The sequence below is a fragment of the Xenia sp. Carnegie-2017 genome, unplaced genomic scaffold, assembly GCF_021976095.1.
Source record: "Xenia sp. Carnegie-2017 unplaced genomic scaffold, XeniaSp_v1 HiC_scaffold_3, whole genome shotgun sequence".
Taxonomy (NCBI): domain Eukaryota; kingdom Metazoa; phylum Cnidaria; class Anthozoa; order Malacalcyonacea; family Xeniidae; genus Xenia; species Xenia sp. Carnegie-2017.
Window position 1 is genome coordinate 1474713 of NW_025813493.1, and position 25299 is coordinate 1500011.

Sequence of the window (25299 nt, forward strand, 5' to 3'; positions counted from 1 at the left end):
AGTGTTGTATATTGCAGTTGAAAGTTCTGAAGGGGCTACTTTTGTCCCAGAAGTATTACAAATGAGGTTAGGGAGCGAGAAGTGTTGCTTATTCATCGTTGTAATGTGAAAGCTGACTTGCTGCACTATTTTGAGAAAGGTGATATTTTAAAGAGGTGTGTGGATGTCAAGATGATAGATTTCAGAGGTGTTGAGGAAAAGGGCGAAGGAGTCGGCGTTGTCAGGGATGCATTTTCTCTGTTTTGGAATGAAATATATAATAGTTTCATGTTAGGCGAGGATGAAGGAGCCCCAGAGAAGTGGCAAGCGATAGCTAGAATTCTTGTGAATGGTTACACTCAAGAACGCTATTTTTGAATCAAAATTTCTCGCGTTTTCTTGTGCTCCTGTCTTTTTGGCGAAGATTATGTCTCAGATGATATGTACCTGAGTTCTTTTCTGAAGTACATTTCGACCACTGAGTCTAGTGTGGTTGAAAATGTACTTTCTCATTCTCTTGCAGTTGATGATGAAGATGTACAGGATTTCTTAACAGCGTTTGAGTGCAAAAAATCTAGCGTTTATACAGCGTTTGCCGTATAGCTTTTTCCCCTCGGTGTTTTGCCGTATAGCTTTTTCCCTCGGTGTTTTGCCGTATATATGTTTTTCCCTCGGTGTTTTGCCGTATATATGTTTTTCCCTCGGTGTTTTGCCGTATATATGTTTTCCCTCGGTGTTTTGCCGTATAAATTTTTTTTTACCTCGGTGTTTTACCGTATAGTTTTTCCTCGGTGTTTTGCCGTATAGCTTTTCCCTCGGTGTTTTGCCGTATAGTTTTTCCCTCGGTGTTTTGTATAGCTTTTTCCCTCGGTATTTTGCGTATATATGATTTTCCCTCGGTGTTTTGCCGTATATATGTTTTTCCCTCGGTGTTTTGCCGTATAAAAAGGTTTTTCCTCGATGTTTTGCCGTATAAATTTTTTTTTACCTCGGTGTTTTACCGTATAGTTTTTTCCCTCGGTGTTTTGCCGTATAGCTTTTCCCTCGGTGTTTTGCCGTATAGTTTTCCCCTCGGTGTTTTGCCGTATAGCTTTTTCCCTCGGTGTTTAGCTGCCGGAGGTATTATGTATTCCAGGTCGAAAATCACGCAAATATTTGTGTTTTTAACAATCTTATAAAAACTTGCACAAAAGCTGCTTTTTATCGGCCTCGAAATCGTCCCGAAGATTTGCTGTTTTTATATCACCTAAACTCTTCGATATTTCAGGTATTTTTCGTCCGTACGTATTTACAAGCTTATAATGAAACGAATGAAATCACGTTAGATGAGATTGAAAAAGTTATTAACGAAGCTTACAGGTAAATTTTATCACAATCGTCCTCTTATATTAATATAGCGCAAGATAAACTTTTAAAATTCTTTAGGTCAGTTTTAAGTATACCTAGGGCTTGTCAAGTTATAACTGATGCAATTAATACATGACTTTTGAAAGCAATTCTCTTTTTTATTACATCGCCTATTCGTGTACTCTTTTAGCCATTGTACGCATGTGCTTACATATCGGCGTCGGTTTTGTTTTTCTGCGAATAAATGTTTCAATTTTACGTATATTTTAAAAAAAATTCTGAAATAACATCATTCAGCTTTGTCTTCCTTTTCTTCTATAGATCGTCTCTTCTTTCTCATTTTTTTTGGGCAATGTTTTCAATTCTTCAAAGTTATAAATCCTCGATAAATTTTGGTTATCTCGTAAGTAGATGAGCAGTTAAATAGTGTTGTTTACCGTTAGATTTACATCACGTGACTGAATTTGGCTTTTTCCTTGTTGTATTGTCGTACCGTGGTATTGTATCCTAAACACCATTTGCTATTTTTAAAATACCATATCTTATAAGGAACATTCTACATCAAACATTCTTAGAAATGTGCACCACCACTTCATCAACTTTTTGCCTATAGTGTGCGTTATTTCTTTACAAACATTTGTGTAAATGCATGGTCTTTTGCACTAAGTTCTTTCCATGTGGATTTGTTTAGAACAGATGTTAGTCAGCAATAATGTCTTATTCGTATGTATCAAACTTGTACATAATGAGAACTATCATTGTGAACAAACGTAAAAGCAACGCAACACTTTGCGAAGATTTCTTATAAGTTTACAAGAAGGATTTTGTGTTTAAATTTTATAGAATCAAATCACTATAAAGTAAATCCCATCCGCAGTAGTAACCATTCAAAGGATCTTGAGTGTGTTTTATTAATCTGTCATATAAGGTATTAAGAAGCGTCAGAAACTATCTTGGGAAATACTTACGTGCAAACCTCCACCTATATAGGAAATGTTACGCAAATACTACATTTACTGCATGATGACAAATTTCCGTACCTTTCATAAAACCAAATTGTTTATGACGATTTTTAAAATTATTTGTTGGGCTCTAATATTTATATTGAGAATCCGCTTCCCGCCTGGCACTTCATTGGCAACAATACCTTTAACAAAAATATATGTATGCTAATACTTCAAACTAGAAATAGGTTATGGTCGCAGATTTGGATACGACATTTTAGTGCGCACAATTCTGAGAGTACTGCAGTAGCCTGCCCTTCCAAGTAAAAAGTAGGTAGAAATACTAACTCACTTTAACTTTTTCAAATGTAGTCCCTGCCTCATCAGCTGCCTTTTGTATTGTTTCATGTTTCTCCTTTGCCGTTGTATTCATTCCCTGATCGTAGTAAGACTTCAAGATAGCTTTTTGCAAGTCAATAATACTTCATAATGTATTCCAGTTGCCTCCATCTAGATATGGTACACGTGTGTCGTGTGCATGTCGTGTGTGATGATATATAAATTGGTGCATATATAAATTAAATATGGCGTCAACAAGAACGCTAAGAGGATCTCCTACAACACATACATGCGAAGTTCTCCATTTAAGAAGTCTTGCTTCAGACGATTAAGAACATGTGACATGGGTAATGATTTGAATTTTTTTCAAAATCGGCTTTTCATGACAAACTGTTATTTGTAAATAGAAGTCTTACCTACAGATATCTAGAATTATTTGCAGGTAGTTGACCAATCAAAAGTGACATTGCTTACATAGTGAATAACGATTTAAGATAATTGCATGAAATGCATGATACATCAAGATTGCGTGAAACGGGCGAAAAGATAGAATTAGCTACTTCGTAACGATCGTTTTGCACCGGTTTCAATTAAAAAAATGCAAGCGCGTAAAAGGTGTTTCCGGTCGTTTCTGTCGCAAGGATAGAACTCTAGTCTATCTCAAACGATCGATACGCAAGGATCGTTTCTAACGTAAGGATCGCTTTTGTTGTTTGAGTTGAGCGTTTCCATATGATCGTCTCTGTCGCTTCTACAAATTGCAAGCGACAAAGACGATCCTTACGACAGGAACGATCATATGGAAACCGGGCTTTACAGAGCAACATCTCATTAAAAAAATGAGTGAAAAGACGTAACATTAGAATCATATAATTACCTAAATCAGCTCTAATTTTTAGGGAAAATATTAGAAAAGTATTGTTTCACCAACGCATTTTTAACAATTTCATCAAGGTTGTTTTAAAAGACATAAAAGCTAAAATGTTTTTATTATATGTTGAAAGTTTCATTAGAAATAATGATCAAATTTATAACATCACAGTCTTTGGAAATTCTTTATGGTTTTATTTTCATCTCAGTAAACTTTAAGGAGTTAATACGTTTCCAATGACCCCAAATCACACCTTTGTAATTGTATTGGTTGCCACTATAGTAGTGTCCATTCAGGTTAGAATGATAGCAATGCTTATACCACCAAGCACCTCTCCAAGAAGTGGCACAGCTTATTCCACTACTTTTATCATTATCTGAATCTTTTGTTGTAAACGCCATGCCATTATGATAAGATAATGAATCTCCAGCATTTCCTAAGAAAAATAATACCTATCAAAAATCGCATTTAATGCAGTTATAGAATTCTTTTGAACTTCCATTAACACAAGTTTAATGTATATATCATTTAGGCATTGACACTTGCATTTACAATTGATTATTAGAGGCTTAGATATAAAAAGGACTTCAGTCAATCTTCATTTGACAATGGTTCTTTTGTCTTTAATGCGTTCGGTGCCAGAGCCCTCTATTTGTAAGAGTTAGGACAACGGGTCTGGGGTGAGCGCGGAGCCGCCATTTTCGTGACTACTTGCAAGTTAAACTTGTAAAAAAACTGTGTGAAAATGGCTAAATGAGCAAAAGAATAAAGAAATTCCGCCTTGTTTAATGGAAATTTTAAACATATCGTAAACCACAATCAAGCTTTTGGCGTTTTTGTGAATAATTACTGCAAACCAAACTCAATTTCGTGGATTTTAGCTACATTCGATGTTGACTAGTTCGTGCTTTGAAACTAATTGTGACCCACTGCAAGGCATTTTTACATATGTGAACGTATATTCTCGCAGTTTTCACCAACAGCACCAAGATATTTGTTTTCATTGCTTATAATTTACCAGCGATAAAGAAAATACTCGACATTTTGGCTGCATATTCTTGTTCGGGAAAACACGTTACGACACATACATCCAGATTTGAATCAATGCTTTGGCAGGTATAAGGTATGTCAAAATAAATCACTGCTGCTCATTTTTGGTTATATATACATTTGGAAACCGTAGAGGCGACTTAACTGGTAAAAATATATTCTTTAGAAAGTCATTACTAATAATCTTATTCTAAAATTAAAAGTATTTTGAATTTACAATTGAGCTGCTACAATTTATTTTGACTTAAACTGTGCCTACCATTGAATCAGTTTTATCCATATTTGGACAAAGTTTTGTTTTGAAGCACTGTAGTCATGGAACTTTGCTTAGGTAGTACATATATTGCAATGAGATCCAGGTATAAAAATTTAATGCAGACAAATTACAAAGGTTTTTTGCTGGAAAATTATGAATTTAAAATATTTGTTAGATGCAGTGGCTCTTTAATATTCTATTAATTTAATGTGAAGTTGTTGATTTCTTTATTGCTTGCAATGCAGAACGGTATAGGCTTCTATTTGGTGAAGCATTTGGGTATTATAAAACAATTCTGCTGTTGAAGAACAGTCTTGTTTGCTACAAATGTCACTGTTTGTACAGACTTCGACATTGTATATGAGTCTGATCCAATTTTTAATCTAGCTTAAAAAATTAATAAGTTGAGTAATGACAAGACTTCTGCATTTTTTTTTAAATTATAAACACCAAAGACCACACCAAATCATTGGTTATTTAAAGACAAGAACAAATCATTGATAATCAAATTGAACATGCTCTGGTTTAAATTACAGTCAGAATGTATATTTCATTACCAGTAATATATTTTACCCAGCTGTTTCAGTAAATATTTTATTTATGATTACTGATACTATACTTTCAAAGGATTTCCTAAAGATGCAAAATACAATATTCGAAAGTATATTATTTTAGCATATTATTAGCAATAATTATCTCTTGAAGTGGTTAAGAACTTGTAAATTAGAGTCATTTCCGAACATAATGATAAGTCTTAATCTTTCTATAAAGCACAAGCTTTGTATGTTAGAAAACTATTGAATCGTTAGCATTAGGACAAATATTTCCAATGATTTTTCACTCGAAAACAATCTTCGTAGATAAACCTTTAGATAAAGATCAGTTAGACACAATGTTCACTACGCCCAATCCAGTCTATCATAAAGCCATTTCTTTCTTTTTTCTCGATCCATAATTATGGCGATATGCAGTTACATGTTTTTACTATCAAATAATCAATTATTGTAGCCATACCTCCAGAAAATCAAAATATTTTCTCAAAATACAAACAAACTTGTAATAATCGCCATATAAACTCTAGTTGAAATTTTAAAATTAGGAACAAAAATGGCGGAAATGAATCATGTGATCAATATTGTCCAGTCAACGTTCGCAAACCAGAGAACAATACATGTCCCAACTCTTACAAATAGAGGGCTCTGTTCGGTGTATGTAAAGTTTGACGTATGAAACAGACCTTACTTAATGGCGTACATGGGTATTTTCCGAGGCTCAATTGATATATTTGTGTTTCATGCTTATAAATGTGAATTGTCCATGTAAACTTAAATAAATTTCTGTTATGTTTTAGGTTGTTGTTAAGTTCATAAAAAACTTTTACATGTAAGAACAAGTTATAATGTATATATCATTTAGGCATTGAACCTTGCATTTACAATTATTTACTAGGGCTTACTTGAATGCTTGCATTGTATAAAAAAGATTTCAGTCAATGATCATTAGACAATGATATTCACAGTATAGATTTTTTCTTATGTACCAAATAATTTAGTCGTGTTTATTAGCTACATGTTGTTCAGGTGCTTATCATTACGTAATTTACAAAGCTGCAGTTGAATTTGCATTTAATGTTGATGATAAGCTAATCACAATCATTACATGTCGCAATCAATCGTTGCAACAGAATCGTTCGCAAATTGGAACGACTTTTTATGTTTGTTTGTTGTATTTTTTCGGTAAGTTTTTAAGTTCAAAATTAATTATACTTTTATTGACAAACAAGGCTTTAGTTCGAAACCAACCGTTACTATCCGTTTTATCAAAACTTGAGAATCCCCGTTGCAAACTGCAATCACTCATATCATTCAGAAATATTGTATATATCAAAATGTTTTTTCCTCAAACGTTTATATTAACGTATTAACTTACCAGAATAATTACCAAGACTTAGTTGATATTTTTTATTTTCATTCTTTACAGCAAAATAATCATATTCAGCATATGCTTTATTTCCTGACCAGTCTCCCAGGTCTACACGAAGTTTATTTCTCCTTGCAGATGTTAGTCGGTGTATTTTATCCAATCCAAGCCAAAATTCAGAACTAAGATTACCAAAACCTTCTTTATAGTCATTCCACCCACGATAGAAATCAACACTTCCATCTATGCGTCTTTGAAATACAGTCCAGCCACCACCATTTGAAGTCATGTCACAGTAGACATTAAAAGATCCTTTACCATCAGGATCAATTTGATAAACTCCACTTTCGTTCTTGCCATTATTTTGTACCTCAGTGCAATCTTTGGCTATTTTAATTGAAAATGTTAAAAATTTCAGTTTCTCAAGGTTCTGTTATGATAGGATAAACGACTGAATTTTGTGAAAAAGTGTTTTTAAGCGAATGAAATCATTACTAGGTATTATTATTATTTGTTAAAAATTGCTTGTTTCATGTTTCACAGACTGGAAACCTACAGAACACAAGCATTGCATGTAAGATATGGATATTATTGACTACTGTGAATTACATTTGAAGTGGGGATGCTGTTTTGCAATGCACTCAATTTCAGAATATAAAGTCAATTTCATTGTAATGTGTGCTTACATGAAATTTTTTTCTGTCTGAATAGAAAATTCCAGTCTAACTCTAATAGCGTTAAATTGAATAGTAAGAAAGTCATTTGAAATTTTATTAAACCCAGTAGAAATTTAATGCCATCTACTGAAAACGTTATTACCCATTATTTACATACATTTTTGACCTTATTTATTGTACCTCTTAAAAATATTGCTTATTTAGGTTTTAAAGGAAGTGAATTTTAATAGTAAAACCTAATTTTCTTACATCGAAAGTTAACAAGATATTTATGAATGAACATTATCAGTGCATACCATCCATACTAAGCGGCGGATGACTAATTGCGCAGCCTGTAAGCTTAGAAAAATTTGTGGGACTTTAAGTGATATAACTTTCTCCCAAAATTTCAGTCTTTTGACGACGTTTCCGTTTCTTATGCTCCATTGCCTTTGCTTCAGTTTTGTTACTCATAGTGTAAACATTATAGAATAAATTTAAATTTCGAACGAGATAAACTCACTACTTTATGAGTTCTATACATAGAGCATTATAATAGTATATCGTACAGTTTCCAACAGGATATATTATTGAAATTTTGATCATTTATCTCATCTAGAATGGCAAAGAGTAAAACTATGTTTAAAGAGAACAGGACTTTTAAAAACGCGGAATGTAAGCTTCAGCCTACATAGCCTACTGAGTAATCGGACAACGGCCATATTTGTCTGTTCTTGGAATAAGTTCATAAAGCTACAATCCATTGGTTGAAGACATTTGATGTAATATTATTGAGGTGCACTCATTCTAGGAGGTCTGGAAGCAGAGGCCGGGAGCCGGGGGCATTGGGACAAGTGCCCCCACTTTTGCAACAGGGAAAAATGTCCTTTTCTGGAATGAAAGTGCCCTTTTCATGGTATAGAAATGCCCTTGTTTTAGGTAAAATTGGACAGAAGAAGTTTTTCTTAGTTACAAGTAGCCCCGAGAATAGAACAAAGTCTGTCAGCATCATGCGAAATCAGCTATAGCTTAGTTTTTGATTACGATTACGCAGATAGATCAAAAATCGCGTTTGTAGATTGGGGTTGTCTTCGCAGACGTCCGCCCAGTAACTTAACCAATGAGAAGTCGCAATTTATGATCCACATGAGACTATAAATTCTACGGCAACGCATTGCTCCCGTCGTATTGTCTTTCAGGCCATTGGTCCTACAAAACTGTTGACAATTCATTATCATAATAATTGAAAATTCATTATCATAATAATTGAAAATTTTGCGGTTTAAATCACTTCTAATCAAAATCATCATGCCTAGAGCTGCTAGGCGAAAACGAGAAAAGTAAAAAGAGCTTGTAGAAAGAGCTAAAAGGATGCTAAAACTGACGAGTTTTTTTAGTAGTGCTCCAGCAGAGAACGTTGTTGACCAAAACATCGACTCTAGGTCTAATTTGACACTGCCGTCAGCTACAGAAACTCCATCAACGTGTTTATCTCCTCATTCTCATTCCAAACCAAAATTCGGCGATTCTGACTCTACATCGTCTTCAGAGATACTAGTCGCGCCACCGACCGAGCCAGTTCACACACCTTCTCAAAACCTAACGTATGCGTCTTTGCCAAGCTCCACGACTACCGCCCTATTGGTAGGACCTATGCAGATTGAGTCAACGGAATGTTTGCTAGGACTCGATTGTAAACGTTTGGGCTGTACAGGCCGACATCCTTACCATCCTACCCTAGAAGAAATAAAGCACACGTCTAGAAAGAACCAGTACAGGAGGATCGTCGAATGTACGAACTTGGCCGTCTTCTATATTTTTGAAATATACATGGGTCACATACTGCATGACAAAAGGCACCATTGCCTGTTACTTCTGTAAAAGAGCGATGCGTCAAGACCTTATTACTTTCAGTCATAATGGTGAAAAGGCTTTTCCCTAGGATAATTCATTGACTGGAGGAAGTGCGGAGAAAACTTAAAACACTCTCAGTCTAAATTTCACGCAGAGGCGACTGAGAAAGTTTTATTATCTGATGATTCGAGAAGAGATGTTGGAGCGATATTGGTCAGGGAATTGAAGAAAACCCAGGAAACTCGAAAAAGAATGTTGCTAAAACAACTAAGTAATTGGTGCGTGCTTGGCTTCACTACAGGAGCGCTTCGATAAAAAAACATATTCTGTATTGATGAACATCGAAACCGTGCTCATTAATGCAGCAAACGGGCGTAAGTTTGAGTTGAATGATGAAGTTGAACACCTTTACGAAAATGACCTCGACTTTCACCAGCTGAAGGCAGAGTTAAAGCTTCTTGAAGGAGTTATCTCGCAGCGACTTCTAGAAGTAAAGAAGGTGACATCAATTGACACCATAACATCAATATTCTCAACCGAAGAAAATAACTCATCGCAGATTGTCATGGCAATGTCTAATGTTGTTCGACACTTGCAGATTTACCTTCTTGCTCCAATGAGTGCAGCCTCTTTAGAACGATCTTTTCATGCCAGTGGCTTGTCAAGACACATCTCAGGAGCACAATGACGGCAGCAGGCTACAATAATCTTATTGTTATGCATGTAAACAAGGCCAGAACTGACGAACTGGACTTACGTTTAATAGCTAAGAACTTTGTTCTGAAAAACGAACGTAGGGTTAGATTTTTTGGGAAATTTTAATGAGATCGCATTACTTGAAAAAATTGTTCATGTAGTCATCTTAGTTCAATTTGTTAGCACGCACGCCGAGCAGTAGAGAATACGCATAGCATTCTAAGAATGTCTACCAATATTTTGCAGACTTTGAAACTTAATCATGATTCATGAAACAATGCATATCTGTAATATACTAAAACAGTAAGCTGCAAACTCACTGCCCTTTTCGGTCAGTGCCCCCACTTTGAGATCTTCCAGCCCCCTGTCTGGAAGCATGTCTGTCAAAATGCTTTTTAAAGTTCGTATTAACAGAATTCTTAGTTTAGGAAAGCCAACCAATAATAAACCAATAATAAACTAATAATAAACTGTCTAATATGGTGTATCTAGGTTAGCAGGGCCATGGCTACATTACTAACTTCAGGAGGAGTGTTAAACTTAACCTTAACCCTTACCCTAACCCTAACCCTACCCCCTCCTTAATGTAGAGAAACTCAAAATGTGTTAATGTTAACATATGCTATTGTCATTTAGAGAACCATACACTTTCAATGTTGTGTGCTGAAGAAGTTTTAAGTGTATTGAAGCTTTTCATAAATTTATTACTGATTTCCTGCTTGATCGTATTGATAACAATGAACTTGCATGTGTGGCTGTGAGCCTTATTTTTGTGGTTACATGTAAAATGTAGATGCAGCAAATTCCTTGCACAGAAGCAACAGCACAGAGAACAGCTCAGGATTCTCAACAAAGAACAAAGTTTTAAAACTGCAAAGAGATGCTCTTTATTCATGATCGGTGATAAAAAAATCTTGATAAAGACAGTAATAAATCCATACCTCTCCTGCACGAGTTACATTCTCCAAAGTATCCTTCCATACACGTGCAGTTCAATGTTCCATTAATTTTACGATAGTATGTGTTGGGTCCACACAAAGGAAAGTGAAAAGTGCTTGTCGCTATATCGATCAATAAAATTAAAAATAAAATTAACCAGGGATTTTAAACGAAACATATTCTTCCTCAAAGAACGCAATTTGTCACTCAGTATCCACGTTGACGTACCCAGCAAGCAAGTTTGTTATGCAATGTTGGTAATTTTGGTGTTCGCGCATTTCGTAAAAACAAAACAATTAAATAAATGTTGAAAATTTACAGTGTATGAACAAATTTGCTGGCTGCTTGGGACACTATAAGGGATATACTAAAGAAGTTAGATAATTGAAAAATGTTCAGAAAATTATCAATTCATCAGTAGTTCTCACAAAATGTGTCAAAGCTCATGTATTTTGGCATGGCTTTGCCTTGTTTACTTCAAGTAAAATGAATAAACAATTAACCTCGAAAACCATGAGAGTACTTCGTAATCGCCTCAATTTGAACAGCATGCACAAAGAAAATGAAAAGTTTCAAATCTAGTTTAATCTTAAGATGTAAAAGTTTAAACTCTGATTTGCAATATACTGAAATCTTAAGAAATTTGATAAACATTAAGCTCACTGCACAACATGCTCAATTTGGACGTTTTTGTCTTACAATCTATTTTCATGATTTTTTTTATTTAAGACTGATTTCAAGCCCAAGTGATTGTTTAAATGATGTAAGAAACAATAAAGACTTAAATTTAACACCAAATAAGTTTGACCAGAATAGACAAACGGCAAAAATGTCCAAATTAGACACTTTGCACTTTGAACTTAATGTTCACCAAATTTTGTATAATTTTGGAAGGAAGAACAACCGTTTACTAAGGCAATGTAACTTTGAACTTTTAACGTCTTTCTATTTTATGAACATTAGCGTGGGAGTTTTTTGAAGTCTTAGATTATTATGTTAAATAAGTAAACATTTTACTACCGTTTTTGTCAGGAGTGATACTGTGTATTGCTACAGCCAAATCAAGATAACTGTTGTTTACAGGAAGAAAATATTTACGTCTCGTACGTTGATCTGTTGTGTTATGGACACTAACGACACTTTTTCCAACACTAGTCATGATATAAATGAAATCCCCAAATACTGCCATGGGACCTCGTGAAGTTCCAAAATCATACATTTTGGGAGTGGTAAACATAAAAAAAAATATTTCCGTTTGAAACTCGCCAATAAATCTTCTCTTTAGCCATGTCAAGCGTTAGATCATATGCTATTGACTGAAGTGAAACTGAAAGAATATGATGTTTACTCCTCCATAACCTTAAAAAGATATTTGTTTTGTACATTAATTTTCTCTATACGTACTGAAATTCATAAACAATTGGCAAGCTAATATATGCAAGAAAGGAAAGATAGAATACTTTTTTGTTTAGACAAAGATGTTGTCAAAGTATTCAGAACTACCTTCATATATAGACGGTTTAATGGAACATATTTATAAAATTTGATAATATAGCAACATAAAGCTATTGTAACTAACAGGAAAAGATCACCTTTATCATTTGAAATCTCTCTTTTAAAAACTGAACTAAAATGTATGAAGTAATTAAACAATGCATGTGGTTCAGAACATAATAATAAATGTAATACGTTATTTTATTCACATAACTTCTATAATGATTGGTATTGTTTGAGATTATTGTCGGAAAGAGTAATGCTGTAGTTTGGAGTGGCTGCTGAATGAATTGTGGTGGTAATTGATAATGCTGAAAATTATCAGATGCGTGGAATTTTTGTTCGAATTGAAAATTTGGTGTTGGTAAATGATATGCACCATTTCATGTAGATATAAATTAAAAAAGCTTTGTCGTTTCAATTTTAAGCTTTCTTAATTTTCAGTTTCATCTTGAATGAAAAGTAGCAGCTCCTTGGATGGATCATCGTCCACAAATGTCTTTAAAAGAGCTATAGCTTCAAAAACATTGTCTTTTTTTGATACTTTTTTTCTGTTTGTTTGGGCAAACGATTTTTTAAAACCATCTTAACCTTCTCATTTTAATTGTCAAATTTTTTCATTGTTTTTCTCAAAAATCAGAAAAATATTGACACTGAGCTAACGCTATTGGTATCATTTAAAAATGATAATTCTATCGCCATGTCATGTTCGTGTTTTTAAGAATCTTTGGATTGGACAAGCTGCGAAAACTGCTTGAACACTATGGCCTTTACTTTATCGAAAATGTTTGATGCAACTGGCAGTTTTGATTATCATCGCAGCATATTTGCATTCTCCAATACATTTCTTAAATATATTACGCATTTGAGTAACAGCAAAGTCCATGTCTTCTTGTTGTTTATTGCAGCTTGCCCCGAACTCTTTAAAAACTTTCTCGTATATATTGCCGTTCTTTTGGATTTTTGTGTTTGTAAAACTTAATTTTTTCTTGTAATATGATAACAATTAATGCCTAACATAAAGTTTTAATTAGAGCTACAGAAATAGACCAAAAGCTGTAAAATTGAATTTATACTGACGTTTTGTCCTTACTCAAGACATATTCAGGCAAGTAATAATTTATAAGGAGATTTTAAGACAAGATATTGTATTTACAAAAGGTGTTAAATTACGACTAAAGGAGGCTGTGTCAAATGGATTACATGATAAAGAAGTTGGGAAGTAAAATTTAGTGAAGTTAAGAGAGGTTAAGTGGAATGGAACCTCCTTGCACGAAGAGTGAAGGCTTGTATTTATTTATTAGAAGGCTCTCATGAATGGAGAGTTTATAGAATCGTTAGAAGAGGAAATTATTTTAAAGTCGTAAATTATCTATAACATATTCAGAAAGTTCTCGCTCCACAAGGCTTTTAAGCCAATTTCTTTTTAATCACATGATTATTATCTTCAGATTCATCATCAGTGGAGCAGCTACAGACCTAACGTTTGCCTAAGCTACACTAAGAAACACTGCATGAACTAAAGGTAGTGGAATTACTTTCCATTCAGGTGATTTGATTGGATGTGTGATTGAATTTATTTAAGGGAAGTGTGCAGCCACTTAATTTGCACCTCTCGACTTTTCAATATGCTCTGCCATTCAATGAAAGTTAAAAGAAGGCTTGAAAAACTATAAACTTGATATATTTTATGTTTTTCTAAATTGCCACATTTTTGAAAACTAAAATCCATTTTTATATTTTTCATGTAACTACGTGGGAATGTGTGTAGTTCTTTTTATCTTCATTACAAAACGAAAATTTGAAGTTTTTTACGTTCACCACATTCGTGAATATTTTAAAACTTTATTGCCATTCCGTATTGAGATTGTTGCACATCCCTTACACTGCCTCAAAAACGTATACAAAAGAGCACAGTATAGCAACAAACAATGCTTCCAATTTGTTGAAATCCTATGTGTAGGGCATATCTTATTAAGCATATGATTACCATGGAGGCGTCAAGCAAATTGCATTTTCTGTCATAGAAAAGCGCTCTTAGGTGGCCAGACTAAACAATTAATGGAATTAAATGTAAAACACTAAGTTGCACAGTGAAGTTGTACTACTTTTTTGTAGGTTGTGGAAAGCCAAGTTTCTGTGAGTATTTGACTAAAATTTTTATGTGCAAAGTAATTATTTAATAATTTATTTCAGTTTCTACCGCTCTGTTTTATTTCATTTAATGACTTCATCATATATAAACATTGATCCCTCCGTTGTTACCTTTTTTGTCAAAGCTCTTTGATTGCTCAACATAAATATCGCTGTCGATTTTTGAAATTTCAGGATCTGCATGTTATTTTCTACTGCATGTGTGCTGAATAATCACACGAAACGTGTTCATTATTGCAGTTGGTTTGAAATGCCTTATAGTCACGCAATAAAATTTTGCTGGCCAAATCTCTCCGAAAGACGTTGATTTTAATAAAAATTGGTCGAACTAGATGACGTTTGTTTCTTTATAGCCAACAAAATACTTAATATTCGCTCCCTCGGGAAAAAGCGAGTTTTGATTTCCTTGGAAAATCGATATTTTTTTCTATTATTAAACCTTTAAATAACAAACCATAATACGGACTTATAAAATTCAACTTTTCTATTAAATTAAAACACCGTCTCTAAAAACAAAAACTCTTACCTTACTTAAGAAAACCCTCCAATAGATTGACATAGTTTATTAATTTTACGCTTACAAGTAAATAAAAAGAATTTCAATATCGCCTTACCCATGTTTTGAGTCAAATGCAATGCTGGAAAATTGTAAGCCTGGTTGAAGCCTCATAACACTTGTAATGTTCTTTTCAAATAAATTTGGTAGATAATGTTCGTGGAGTCAATGTAAAAGATACGACGACCAATCCAGTCAACTGTAATGTCATGAGCAAAAACATTTTTCGCAAAAATTTCGTTTCTAGTCAAGTCAAGATTTCCCCGTTTTATGTCTTTGTCATCAATGTAGTAAAGCACATTCTCAACTACATCAATTTCTATGTCATTATATCTTGATGCATGGTCAGATTTATTCTTACTGGAGCCATTAATAGTGCTGACATGAATATCTCCAGTAATAAAATCAACAGAGTATATTTTATCAAAGCTCATAATAATGAAATATGGCTTTGGATAAACATCTAAATAAATAATAAAAAAATTATAAATAACAATGATGAGAGTGGATTATAAAAAATGCAACTCTTTATAGACTTTACGATCATAATATTTGGTGAAAGACCAGAATAAGTATTTTTAGAAAGAATTTTTCACAGTAGAAATATTACTAATAACTGAAATTAGATTGGCTGCACAACTTCTACCTATTTTTGTTGAAAATTTTTTTTGGTGCTATGAACAAGAAACTATGAAAGTTTGTCAAATCTAAAGATTATACCTTTGTAAAAACACATTTCTGTTTGCATTTGCATCTTTTCTTTGTTGTATTGTTTTACTTCCTTGCATGCAGTTGTGTTATCGTCATTGCCAGTTTTATCAACGCAAGTTTCCATCCATTCTTTCACGTTGTCTTTTAATGTCTCTAAGCTTTTCTTGCAGATTGATATGTCGTCATTACCATTTACTATTTGGCCACTAATAGACAGGATTATGAGAGTCCCAAGAAACGCTTTTATTGAGCTTGATATCATCTTTATTTTCTATTTATTAGAAGGTGGACGGTTACTAATTTCTTTAAAGCTTTTGTAGTAAAACATTTACTTTATTTATGAAAGGCTTATCATCAATATAATCATATAATCATTTGTCCTTAAACTTTTTTTGGTATAGAAATCAAGTATTGATTTCTATAATTATGTAACATTTTAACTTCCTTCTCCAAAAAGTAAGACAAGTACTTTTCTGTGGACGGGGACACAAATTTTGATGATTTTTAATTATATTTTGGATAAAGAGCCGTAATTGCAGAAATTTAGTGTCAGAGAAAATATGCAACAAAAATATTTTTTCAGCAATTCGAAGAAATACCATTTACATTGAAAATAACAGACCAAATTATTTAATTCCTTATAACAACACCCCGGGAAAAAATATGTTTATGATGACGTTATTCAAATTGGTCAACTATTTCAAGTGTCTCTATAAACTAAAAGAAAAATGTGCACTGCAGATGTTAGATTCCGCTCATAGATAAGATACTATAAAGCCAAAAACGGAGTGTTGTCTATAAGCAACTTTTGTTCAATTTTTATAGTTCATTATAATATGTTTTACCCACATTTTACTTAACCCAACATAAAACTTTCTAAAGTATATCAAATTCAGACAAGGCTAGTTTCTTAGGTGATTATTATTATACATCCCATTTCACATGATTTTAATTTATCATGTTTTTAATAAATTTAATTTATTTCAATGTATTCATTCTCTTTCCTCTCTCAAAAAAGCACAAAATAAGGACAAAAAAGACACATTAGTGGTTGCAGACCCTTCCCCCCCCCCCTCATAAACATTTTCAGAGCACAATTTTCGACTTACATTTTACATGATATACATGATATTCTGTTTACAACATCTGTCAGTCGTAAAGAGAAGTTCGACTCTCATAATTCTATAAGTTCTGACATGAATGAAATTTATAAGCGTTTCGACAGAATTGCTAATATAAAAAAGTATAAAGAACTAAATAGAGGAATTCAACTTTGAAGTATCAAAAAGTTTTAATTCTTCAAATATTTTGTCTCAGACAATTAAAAGGCATTTACCATCTGTCAAAAATATTCTTGCAATATTGAATGATTGTAGCAGAAGAAACAAGAGACGACAAATGTATCATTTATTTTGCATGCATTCCTTGCTTTTAAAAATGACTTCTGTATTGATGTTTGATGATGATTTGCCCAATTTCAATTTGTTGAATTATGTACCTCTCTTTCTTTATTATTTCCCTCAATCCTAAAACTTAGTTTTAATGTCCAATCAAATATTCTTTATCACACATGCATTCAAGTTTTAGTTTACTATCATTCTCATGTAAAAAACGTAAAACCGTTTGCAAATATTTTATTATTCTTAAATGTCTATGATAGTTAAAAAACATTTTTTTGTTATCTCTATTTAGAAAAAAATACTTAATGATGGTTGCTTCAAATATTTTTGATGTAGCTACTATTTTCTCTGGCGTATCAATGGAATTATGATATAATATATTTCCAGACATTCATAAATATCAATTAGTAGAACTTTATCATTGGTTGTGTTCAATCAATTCGTTTTTCTTTTCATCATAAGGATAAATATAAAATGATAAAAAGATTTGCAAAACAGTAAAAACTTTTTGAAGAATTTTAAGTTAGTCTAATTACCAAATGGCAGTTATGTATATATGAAGCATGGCTGCGCTACTCCTAACTACAGAAAATGTTTAAAAAAAACATACAAAAACGTTTCATAATGATTTAATTATATTATAAGATAAAGATTGTGTTAGATTATCTGTTGGATTGCGTATAAGCATGACTATGATAAATGAAATGTATGGTCTTGATAAGGAAGTTTAATCTATAAGAGCTATTGTTCTTAAATTATGTGATATGCTCTAAATTTTAGGTTTTCTTTATGTTTTCATTACTTACCATACAAGAGGCAATTTGGCTATCAATGAAATTTCTCTTTTGAATTCTGACGAGTTGTTTTCTATTCTTCTCAAACAGCAGCTTAGAGAAAATATAACTGAAGCAGAAACTGTTTTGTCCTAAAATGCTAGTAATATTGGCTTTTTGAATTTTGATATCAACACAAGACAAGTACTTTTCTGTGGACGGGGACACAAATTTTGATGATTTTTAATTATATTTTGGATAAAGAACCGTAATTGCAGAAATTTAGTGTCAGAGAAAATATGCAACAAAAATATTTTTTTCAGCAATTCGAAGAAATACCATTTACATTGAAAATAACAGACAAAACTATTTTAATTCCTTATAACAACACCACGGGAAGAAATATTTTTATTTTGACGTTATTCAAATCGGTCAACTATTTCAAGTGTCTCTATAAACTAAAAGAAAAATGTGCACTGCAGATGTTAGTTTCCTTTCATAGATAAAATACTATAAAGCAAAAAAGGAGTATTGTCTATAAGCAACTTTTGTTTAATTTTATAGCTCATTATAATACGATTTACCCCCTTTTTACCTAACCTAACATAAAAATTTCCAAAGTACATCATATTCAAACAACGTTAGTTTCTTAAAGTAAATGGTTTGAGCCCGGGAGTATCGTTACATGTTTTTAAATGATGATCATCCAGGTTAATAAAGTCCTGAGAAGGACTGTTCTTGTTGTTGTTGACTGACGTTTCGACAACCTTAGCAGTAGTCATCTTCAGAGTCAAATGAGGAGTAAACGTCAGGTTAGCCGTATTTTTTATCTGGCTCTTACGTCATTGTATTGTGTGTAGAGGAAATGTTTATTGTCATTGTGAATTAGTGTGAAGTGAAATATTTCATTTTTAGTTGTGATGTGTGATTTAGGTGTGATGTTTTTATTTGTAATGTGTGGTTATCAATTGTGTATATTCATTGTGAATTAGTGTGAAGTGTATCGTTTGTTTGTATTGTGAATATGTCGTTTGTAAGGTGCCGGTAATTGCTGTGATCTGTTCAGGGGGGTTTGTTCCAAGCTGGTATACCAACTATCAAATGTAAACCGTTGTCTATAGTCAGCACTGTAAGTAATGCATTTTGCCGAGTCCATAGTAATACAAACTATTGCAGAGAAACGAGCAAAAAAGACAGAGACACATCACCAAATCAAACAACAACAAAAACTTGAACGCTTAAAACAAACTAAAACACGTACAAGATATAAACATGACGATAACTGGGTGAGGAATATTTCTTCCCGCTCATTAGACGAATCGGAAACGCGACTACTATCTTACGGACTAAAACATTCCATAACACCTAGACGAATCCCGACTGAGACGATAGTATCAAGTGTTGAGGCTGTCGAAGCGTATCAAAGAGATTTGTCAGAGACAACTAAATACGAGATCAGAAGCAGGATAGCCTCTTCATTACAATCGTCGTCTATACGTGACAACAAATTAACAAAAGATGAACAACAAGCACTAAAACGACTAAAACACGACAACAACATCGTCATTTTACAAGCAGACAAAGGACGCGGGACTGTGGTCATGGACAGGAATGATTACTTTAACAAAATGGACACCCTTGTTAACGACAGACAAACGCACGAACAACTCAAACGAGACACAACACCATCACTAGTACGCAAACTTAACAGCAAGATCTTCTCTACGAGAAAATCTAACATTATATCTGAACGTATATACTATCGACTCAGATGTTCAGTACCACGACCACTCAGACTATACGGACTACCAAAACTTCACAAACCAAACACCCATGCGACCAATTGTATCATTCTGTGGTTCGCCTACTTACGAACTTTGAAAGTACATGACTATCCTACTGCAACCACTTACAAACAAATCAAAACACAAGCTACAATCCACTTAAACTCTCATTAAAAAACTGTGCACTATACAAATACCGGACAACTATATACTAGTATCTTTTGATGTGAAATCACTGTTCACTAGTATTCCACTTAATTTGGCACTTACTTGTACGAAAACCCTCATTACAAACACCAACAGCAATGGGCTCGCCCGTTTCTGTTGTAGTTGCTGAAATTGTAATGCAATCTATAGAGGAATGGGCGCTCACGACTTACACACATGCACTACCTTTTTGGTTTCGCTACGTAGATGACACAATCACAGCACTACATGCAGACGAGATTGATGATTTCCATACTCACATCAACAAACAGAGCAGCCACATACAATTTGTCAAAGATGTCGAAGAAAACGGAACTCTTCCTTTTCTTGACTGTTTGGTAAAACATGACAATCAAAAACTACGAACAACAGTTTATCGCAAGCCAACACATACTGACCTACTACCAGACCAATCATCTTACAACCCTACATCACACAAAGCCACTAAAATCAGAACATTAACAAGACATGCACAAATCATACGTGATTCACCGGACGCTCTACAAAACGAAAACAACTATCTCGAACGTGTTTTTGAGAAAAACAACTATAACTCTGACTTTATCAAACGCAACACTTACAAACCCAACGAACCCAACGAAACGAACAACTCAGTGACAACAGCAACGATACCTTACATCAAAGGTACGTCTGAGACTATCTCGCGTATCTTACGACCATACAACATACATGTCGCACATAAACCAATCACAACGTTACGACAAGTACTAACGAACATAAAGGACAAAGAACAGACCAACAAACGACAAGGTGCAGTTTACAAAAAAACTGCTCCGACTGCCACGCCTCCTATATCGGGGAAACTAGCAGGAACTTAAACATAAGACTTACTGAACACAAAACGAGCTACTAAGAAACAAGACAAAACTAATCACATTGCCGAACATCACCGAATCACAAAGCACAACATTGACTGGGACTCGGCAAAATGCATTACTTACAGTACTTACTATAGACAACGGCTTACATTAGAAAGTTGGTATACCAACTTGGAACAAACCCCCCTGAACAGATCACAGCAATTACCGGCACCTTACAAACGACTTATTCACAATAGAAACAAACGATCAACTAAAAACATTACACTTCATACAAATTCACAATGACAATACACAATTGATAACCCACACATTACAAATAAAAACATCACACCTAAATCACACATCACAACTAAAAATAAAATATTTTACTTCACACTAATTCACAATGACAATACACATTTCCTCTACACACAATACAATGACGTAAGAACCAGAAAACAAATACGGCTAACTTGACGTTTACTCCTCATTTGACTCTGAAGATGACTACCGCTAAGGTTGTCAAACGTCAGTCAACAACAAAAAAAACAGTCCTTCTCAGGACTTTATTAACCTGGACGATCATCATTTACAAACATGTTATTTTCTTAGGTAATTATCTCTATACATCACATTTCACAATTTCAACGTATTACTTCCATTTCCTCTCTCAGGAGGCGGAAAATAAGGACAAAAAAAGACAAATTAATGGTTTCGACCCCCACCTAAACATTTTCAGAGAAAATTTAGGACTTACATTTTCATAAGTTACAATCCTCATACAGGTAAGTGTTCTTTCGTTTTCACCGAATGTATAAAAGCAAATTTTCTGCACATACGTTTTTATTTTTCGATCATAAATTTTGGCGTACTACGTATGCTTGTGTCTTATTAACATAATGTCAAATCTAAGTTGTTTGGGCCCATTTCTTGTGTAAGATGTATAAATGTACATCATTAGATTATACTTTTGAGCAATTTTTCTGAAAACAATAATGTTTTTCTGCAATTCGTTTTAAAAATATTACATTGTCATTTAATGCAAAACGTTCTCTCAAATTTATTCAGCTTCTACAAAAAAACGCTTTCTGAAAAAATCTGCACAAAATGTCTCTTTTGTTACGTTGCTTTTGAGTCAGATTGTGTGACAGGGAATATTTAATACTGATTGCAAAAATATAAACACCTCTTAAAAATTCTTTTAATGTTTAAATTATTCAACAGCTTAATTCCATTGACGTAATTATATTAGCGTGCTTTAGATTTGCATTGAAATTCTCACGAAGACACGCATATAATATTGCAGTTAAGTTGTTCATCTTCTTTGAGTCACGCAACGTCAACAAGAGTTGTGACTTATTAGGTTTGAGAAGCCAGTTAGAGAAATCATAGGACGTAGATGTGGCTCTAACACGCCTTTTTAGAGATTGTACTTTATTCATCATGTTTCTAACAAATTTTGCTTCGTCAGGTATCAATGAGCCCAATTTATTCATCTTTTATGCTTTAACATATATCCAAAAATACTTTAGAAAATTCTCTATGCATGATACCTTATAATATTTTTCTTGCATTTACGCAGCATAATAGAAACGCTTTACCTGCTGCTTTAATATTTAAATTTTAAAAATTGTTTGTGTTGAAGAATAAATTAGTTTTTTCTTCATTTCCAATTGACTATATTTAAAATTTATGGATCTCTGCTATATAAGAAATTTCATTATAATTTTGCTATTGTTCAACCGAATAGTTTTTGATATATTACAGAGTTATACTTTTACTAGTTGACAGAGGTCATTTTACTAAAATATGTTGTCACGTACAATGTAAACTATTTGTTACAAAGAATTCGTTGCTAATGTCCTTTTCTGTGGACATTTAAATGTCACTCAATCTATTGACTTCTTATCAAACCATGCAATCACAGATCTGATGCAGAAAAATAACTGAACAATAAACACACTAAGAAATCTATTTGAAAAATAAGGCCAAAACTCCTTTGTTAAAGATTGACTGTTTTTTTGGTTTCGAGTTCATACTTTGCCAGCAAAGTAAGAGATACTTCAAAAAGTGACTTACTACAAAAACCAACTTATGCAATTATCTTTATCGAGCAGCTATTAACATGCCAACAAACAGACTAATCAATGTGCTTGTTCAACACGACAATATCATAGAGCATCACACGTCATTTAAAAACAGATGGATTTAATTAAATGCTTTGTAATGCAGGTCACAAGGTGGTTTATAGTGCTGCTATCGAAAAAATTCTTCCGCCAATACCTTTATGAACATTTGAAGAATACATTACCACCGACTTTCTCTTCTACTTCCCGAAACAGCTTGAGACAACAAATAAAGTTGATATTCTACGGAATATCTTATCTTGTATTCAATATAGATTCACTGGAGAATGTTATCGATTTTGACAAACTTTGAATAATTTATGGCTCGGAAAAGAAAATTCAAAAATGTCCCAGTATACGACATAGCAAGCTTTCCTAGCGTTGATAGATCTTTAAGCCAGCTATTAGTCCATCCACTAACTGGGTGTGACACAGTCTCTTATTTTTGAGGGTGCTACAAAAGAAAACTGCAGTGGATGCCAGGAAATTAATTCATTCTCAACGGACTAGAGAACCAAACAATTACATCGTCGGAAGAAAACATCACAAAGCAATCTATGGACGTTATTGAGAGGTGTGTGTTGCTGTTGTTTCATCGAAAGAAAAGGAAACTGATACAAACCGATTAAATATGCATGCAAAAGAAAAGCCATTGCAAAAACTTTAAAGGCAATCTGTATTTAAACTGTGCTATGTAATATGACTTTTATCTATTGCATTTTTACGACAGCTGTACGACCAATTTCATATGAAAAATCAGTTTCCTCGTATTCACAATTTATTGATTGGAGCTTTACTGAACTGATTAGCAAAGAGTTCATGTTAAATCGATGCAGACAAATGAACCTGTAAAATTGTCTGAATGTTCTGTTTGAAGAGCATGATACACTACTCAAGTTGAAAAAGCTAGATGTCAACAAAGTACAATATTTCTGGCAATAAACGCAGGAATTGACCAAGTGACCATTTTACACAAACTGTTATCGGTGGATAACTTCGCGAGTTTTTATTGAATTCACTCAAATACATGCTTAAAATAATCGCTGTATGTTCCTTTTTCAAATAAACTTTGATTGGATAAATTTCGATACAATACAATGGCAAGAACTGCGAAAAACCTCATTTTTGTAATACAATCTACATATCTTTTGCCCTGTTGACGCCGCCATATTGAATAATCATGATGGCCCAACGCGCACACATATAATATGTACGTACCTATGACTACTACATCTATGGTAAAAATAGATATTTTAATATGGCACAAAGCTCAAATTTAAACACGGTAAACAATTACAGACTTGCATTGTCATGTTATATCGCAAGCTAAGCAAAGAAGATAAAAAATTGAACATGCTTTGTATATTTTAACTGGTCTGAGGCAACGTATTTTAAAAATCTCTGTTGTAAAAGCACTTCTACTTTGTTTTGAAAAAATGCAGCAACCCTTATTCAACGTTGATTGTTATTCTTTCAATAATATTACACGACGCCTTTCCTTTATCGCGTTCCAGACCTTGTTGTGAGCAAAACGCGAGCGCCAAATTGTATTCGAGAAAATGCAAAATTCAACGCTTGAAACAGGCCTTATTATGCGATGCCCGATGTTACTAAAAGATGTTAGATACAACCACATTCACGTAGTGATTAGACGCTGACCGTGCGAGTACGGGCAGATTAAGAAAAAAGGTACGTATAGCGTACATATGGATTTAATTTTAAAAAGACAAAATACTATTAACAAGTCTTCAATTTACCTATTGATATTATTCTAATTGAGAGTCAAGCAGAATCCTTAATTAACATATTCATAATCACTATACATAAATTTAAAAGTTGCTTTTCATCGAGGAGATAAAGTGAATTTAACTGAATGAAAATGGACTATTAGTTTGAAAAATTTACGATAATTGTAAAACAGAGGGAAATGAGAGCAAAGATGAACCTAACGTCTATGGTCCTAGCCTTATACTGTTCGATCACTAGTGTTTTACTTCTATTCTCCTACTACGTCCACCGTCTTTATACCGGCTGATCTTTAATGTAATAATTCTACTCTCATCTGTCGAAAATCATTTGACTAAGAAACACACAACTTGAACAAAAATTTTTTTATATTCATAAATATACCAAATAATAATTGAAAACCATATTTAGGGTTGATACAGTATGAAAAAATCGTATACAGTCGAGAAACTTAGACACTTCGCAAAATCCAAGACCTCTTGTATGTGAAGACACATTTACGACCTTTCGTTAGCGGAGGTGAATACCAAAACAACTTTCACAAACAACATTATAAACTGTTGTAAGCGTTTGCACTTGATCTATTTTCAGTCAAATTAGTAATTAATCCCGACTAATTGACATATTACGGTATATAAATAGATGTTGTTTTGTAATGCATGTAAATTCCTTCGTC

The 25299-nt window shown here is 33.4% G+C and overlaps 1 protein-coding gene and 1 long non-coding RNA gene across 2 annotated transcripts; one reads left to right on the plus strand and one right to left on the minus strand.

Moving 5' to 3' along the window:
- Positions 1-3463: 3463 nt before the first annotated feature.
- Positions 3464-12018, minus strand: LOC124455028 (fibrinogen C domain-containing protein 1-A-like). The gene is made up of 4 exons (XM_047005778.1): positions 11872-12018; positions 10854-10973; positions 6716-7093; positions 3464-3916 (listed from the first exon to the last, which is right to left on the minus strand). Exons 1-4 carry the CDS (start codon positions 12008-12010, stop codon positions 3666-3668), a joined length of 888 nt encoding a protein of 295 aa, XP_046861734.1. The 5' UTR covers positions 12011-12018; the 3' UTR covers positions 3464-3665.
- An 11394-nt stretch (positions 12019-23412) lies between these two features.
- Positions 23413-24215, plus strand: LOC124455034. The gene is made up of 2 exons (XR_006951669.1): positions 23413-23451; positions 23755-24215. It is a non-coding gene; the product is annotated as an uncharacterized LOC124455034 (long non-coding RNA).
- Positions 24216-25299: the final 1084 nt, after the last annotated feature.

Bases quoted from the DNA above. Each gene is read 5' to 3' on its own strand.
- LOC124455028 (XM_047005778.1), bottom strand. From the start codon at position 12,010: ATGACTAGTGTTGGAAAAAGTGTCGTTAGTGTCCATAACACAACAGAT. The intron at 7,094-10,853 runs GTATGGATTTAT...CAATTAAAATAG, and splicing joins ATGTAACTCGTGCAGGAGAG to CCAAAGATTGCACTGAGGTA. The intron at 3,917-6,715 runs GTAAGTTAATAC...TATTTTTCTTAG, and splicing joins AAGTCTTGGTAATTATTCTG to GAAATGCTGGAGATTCATTA.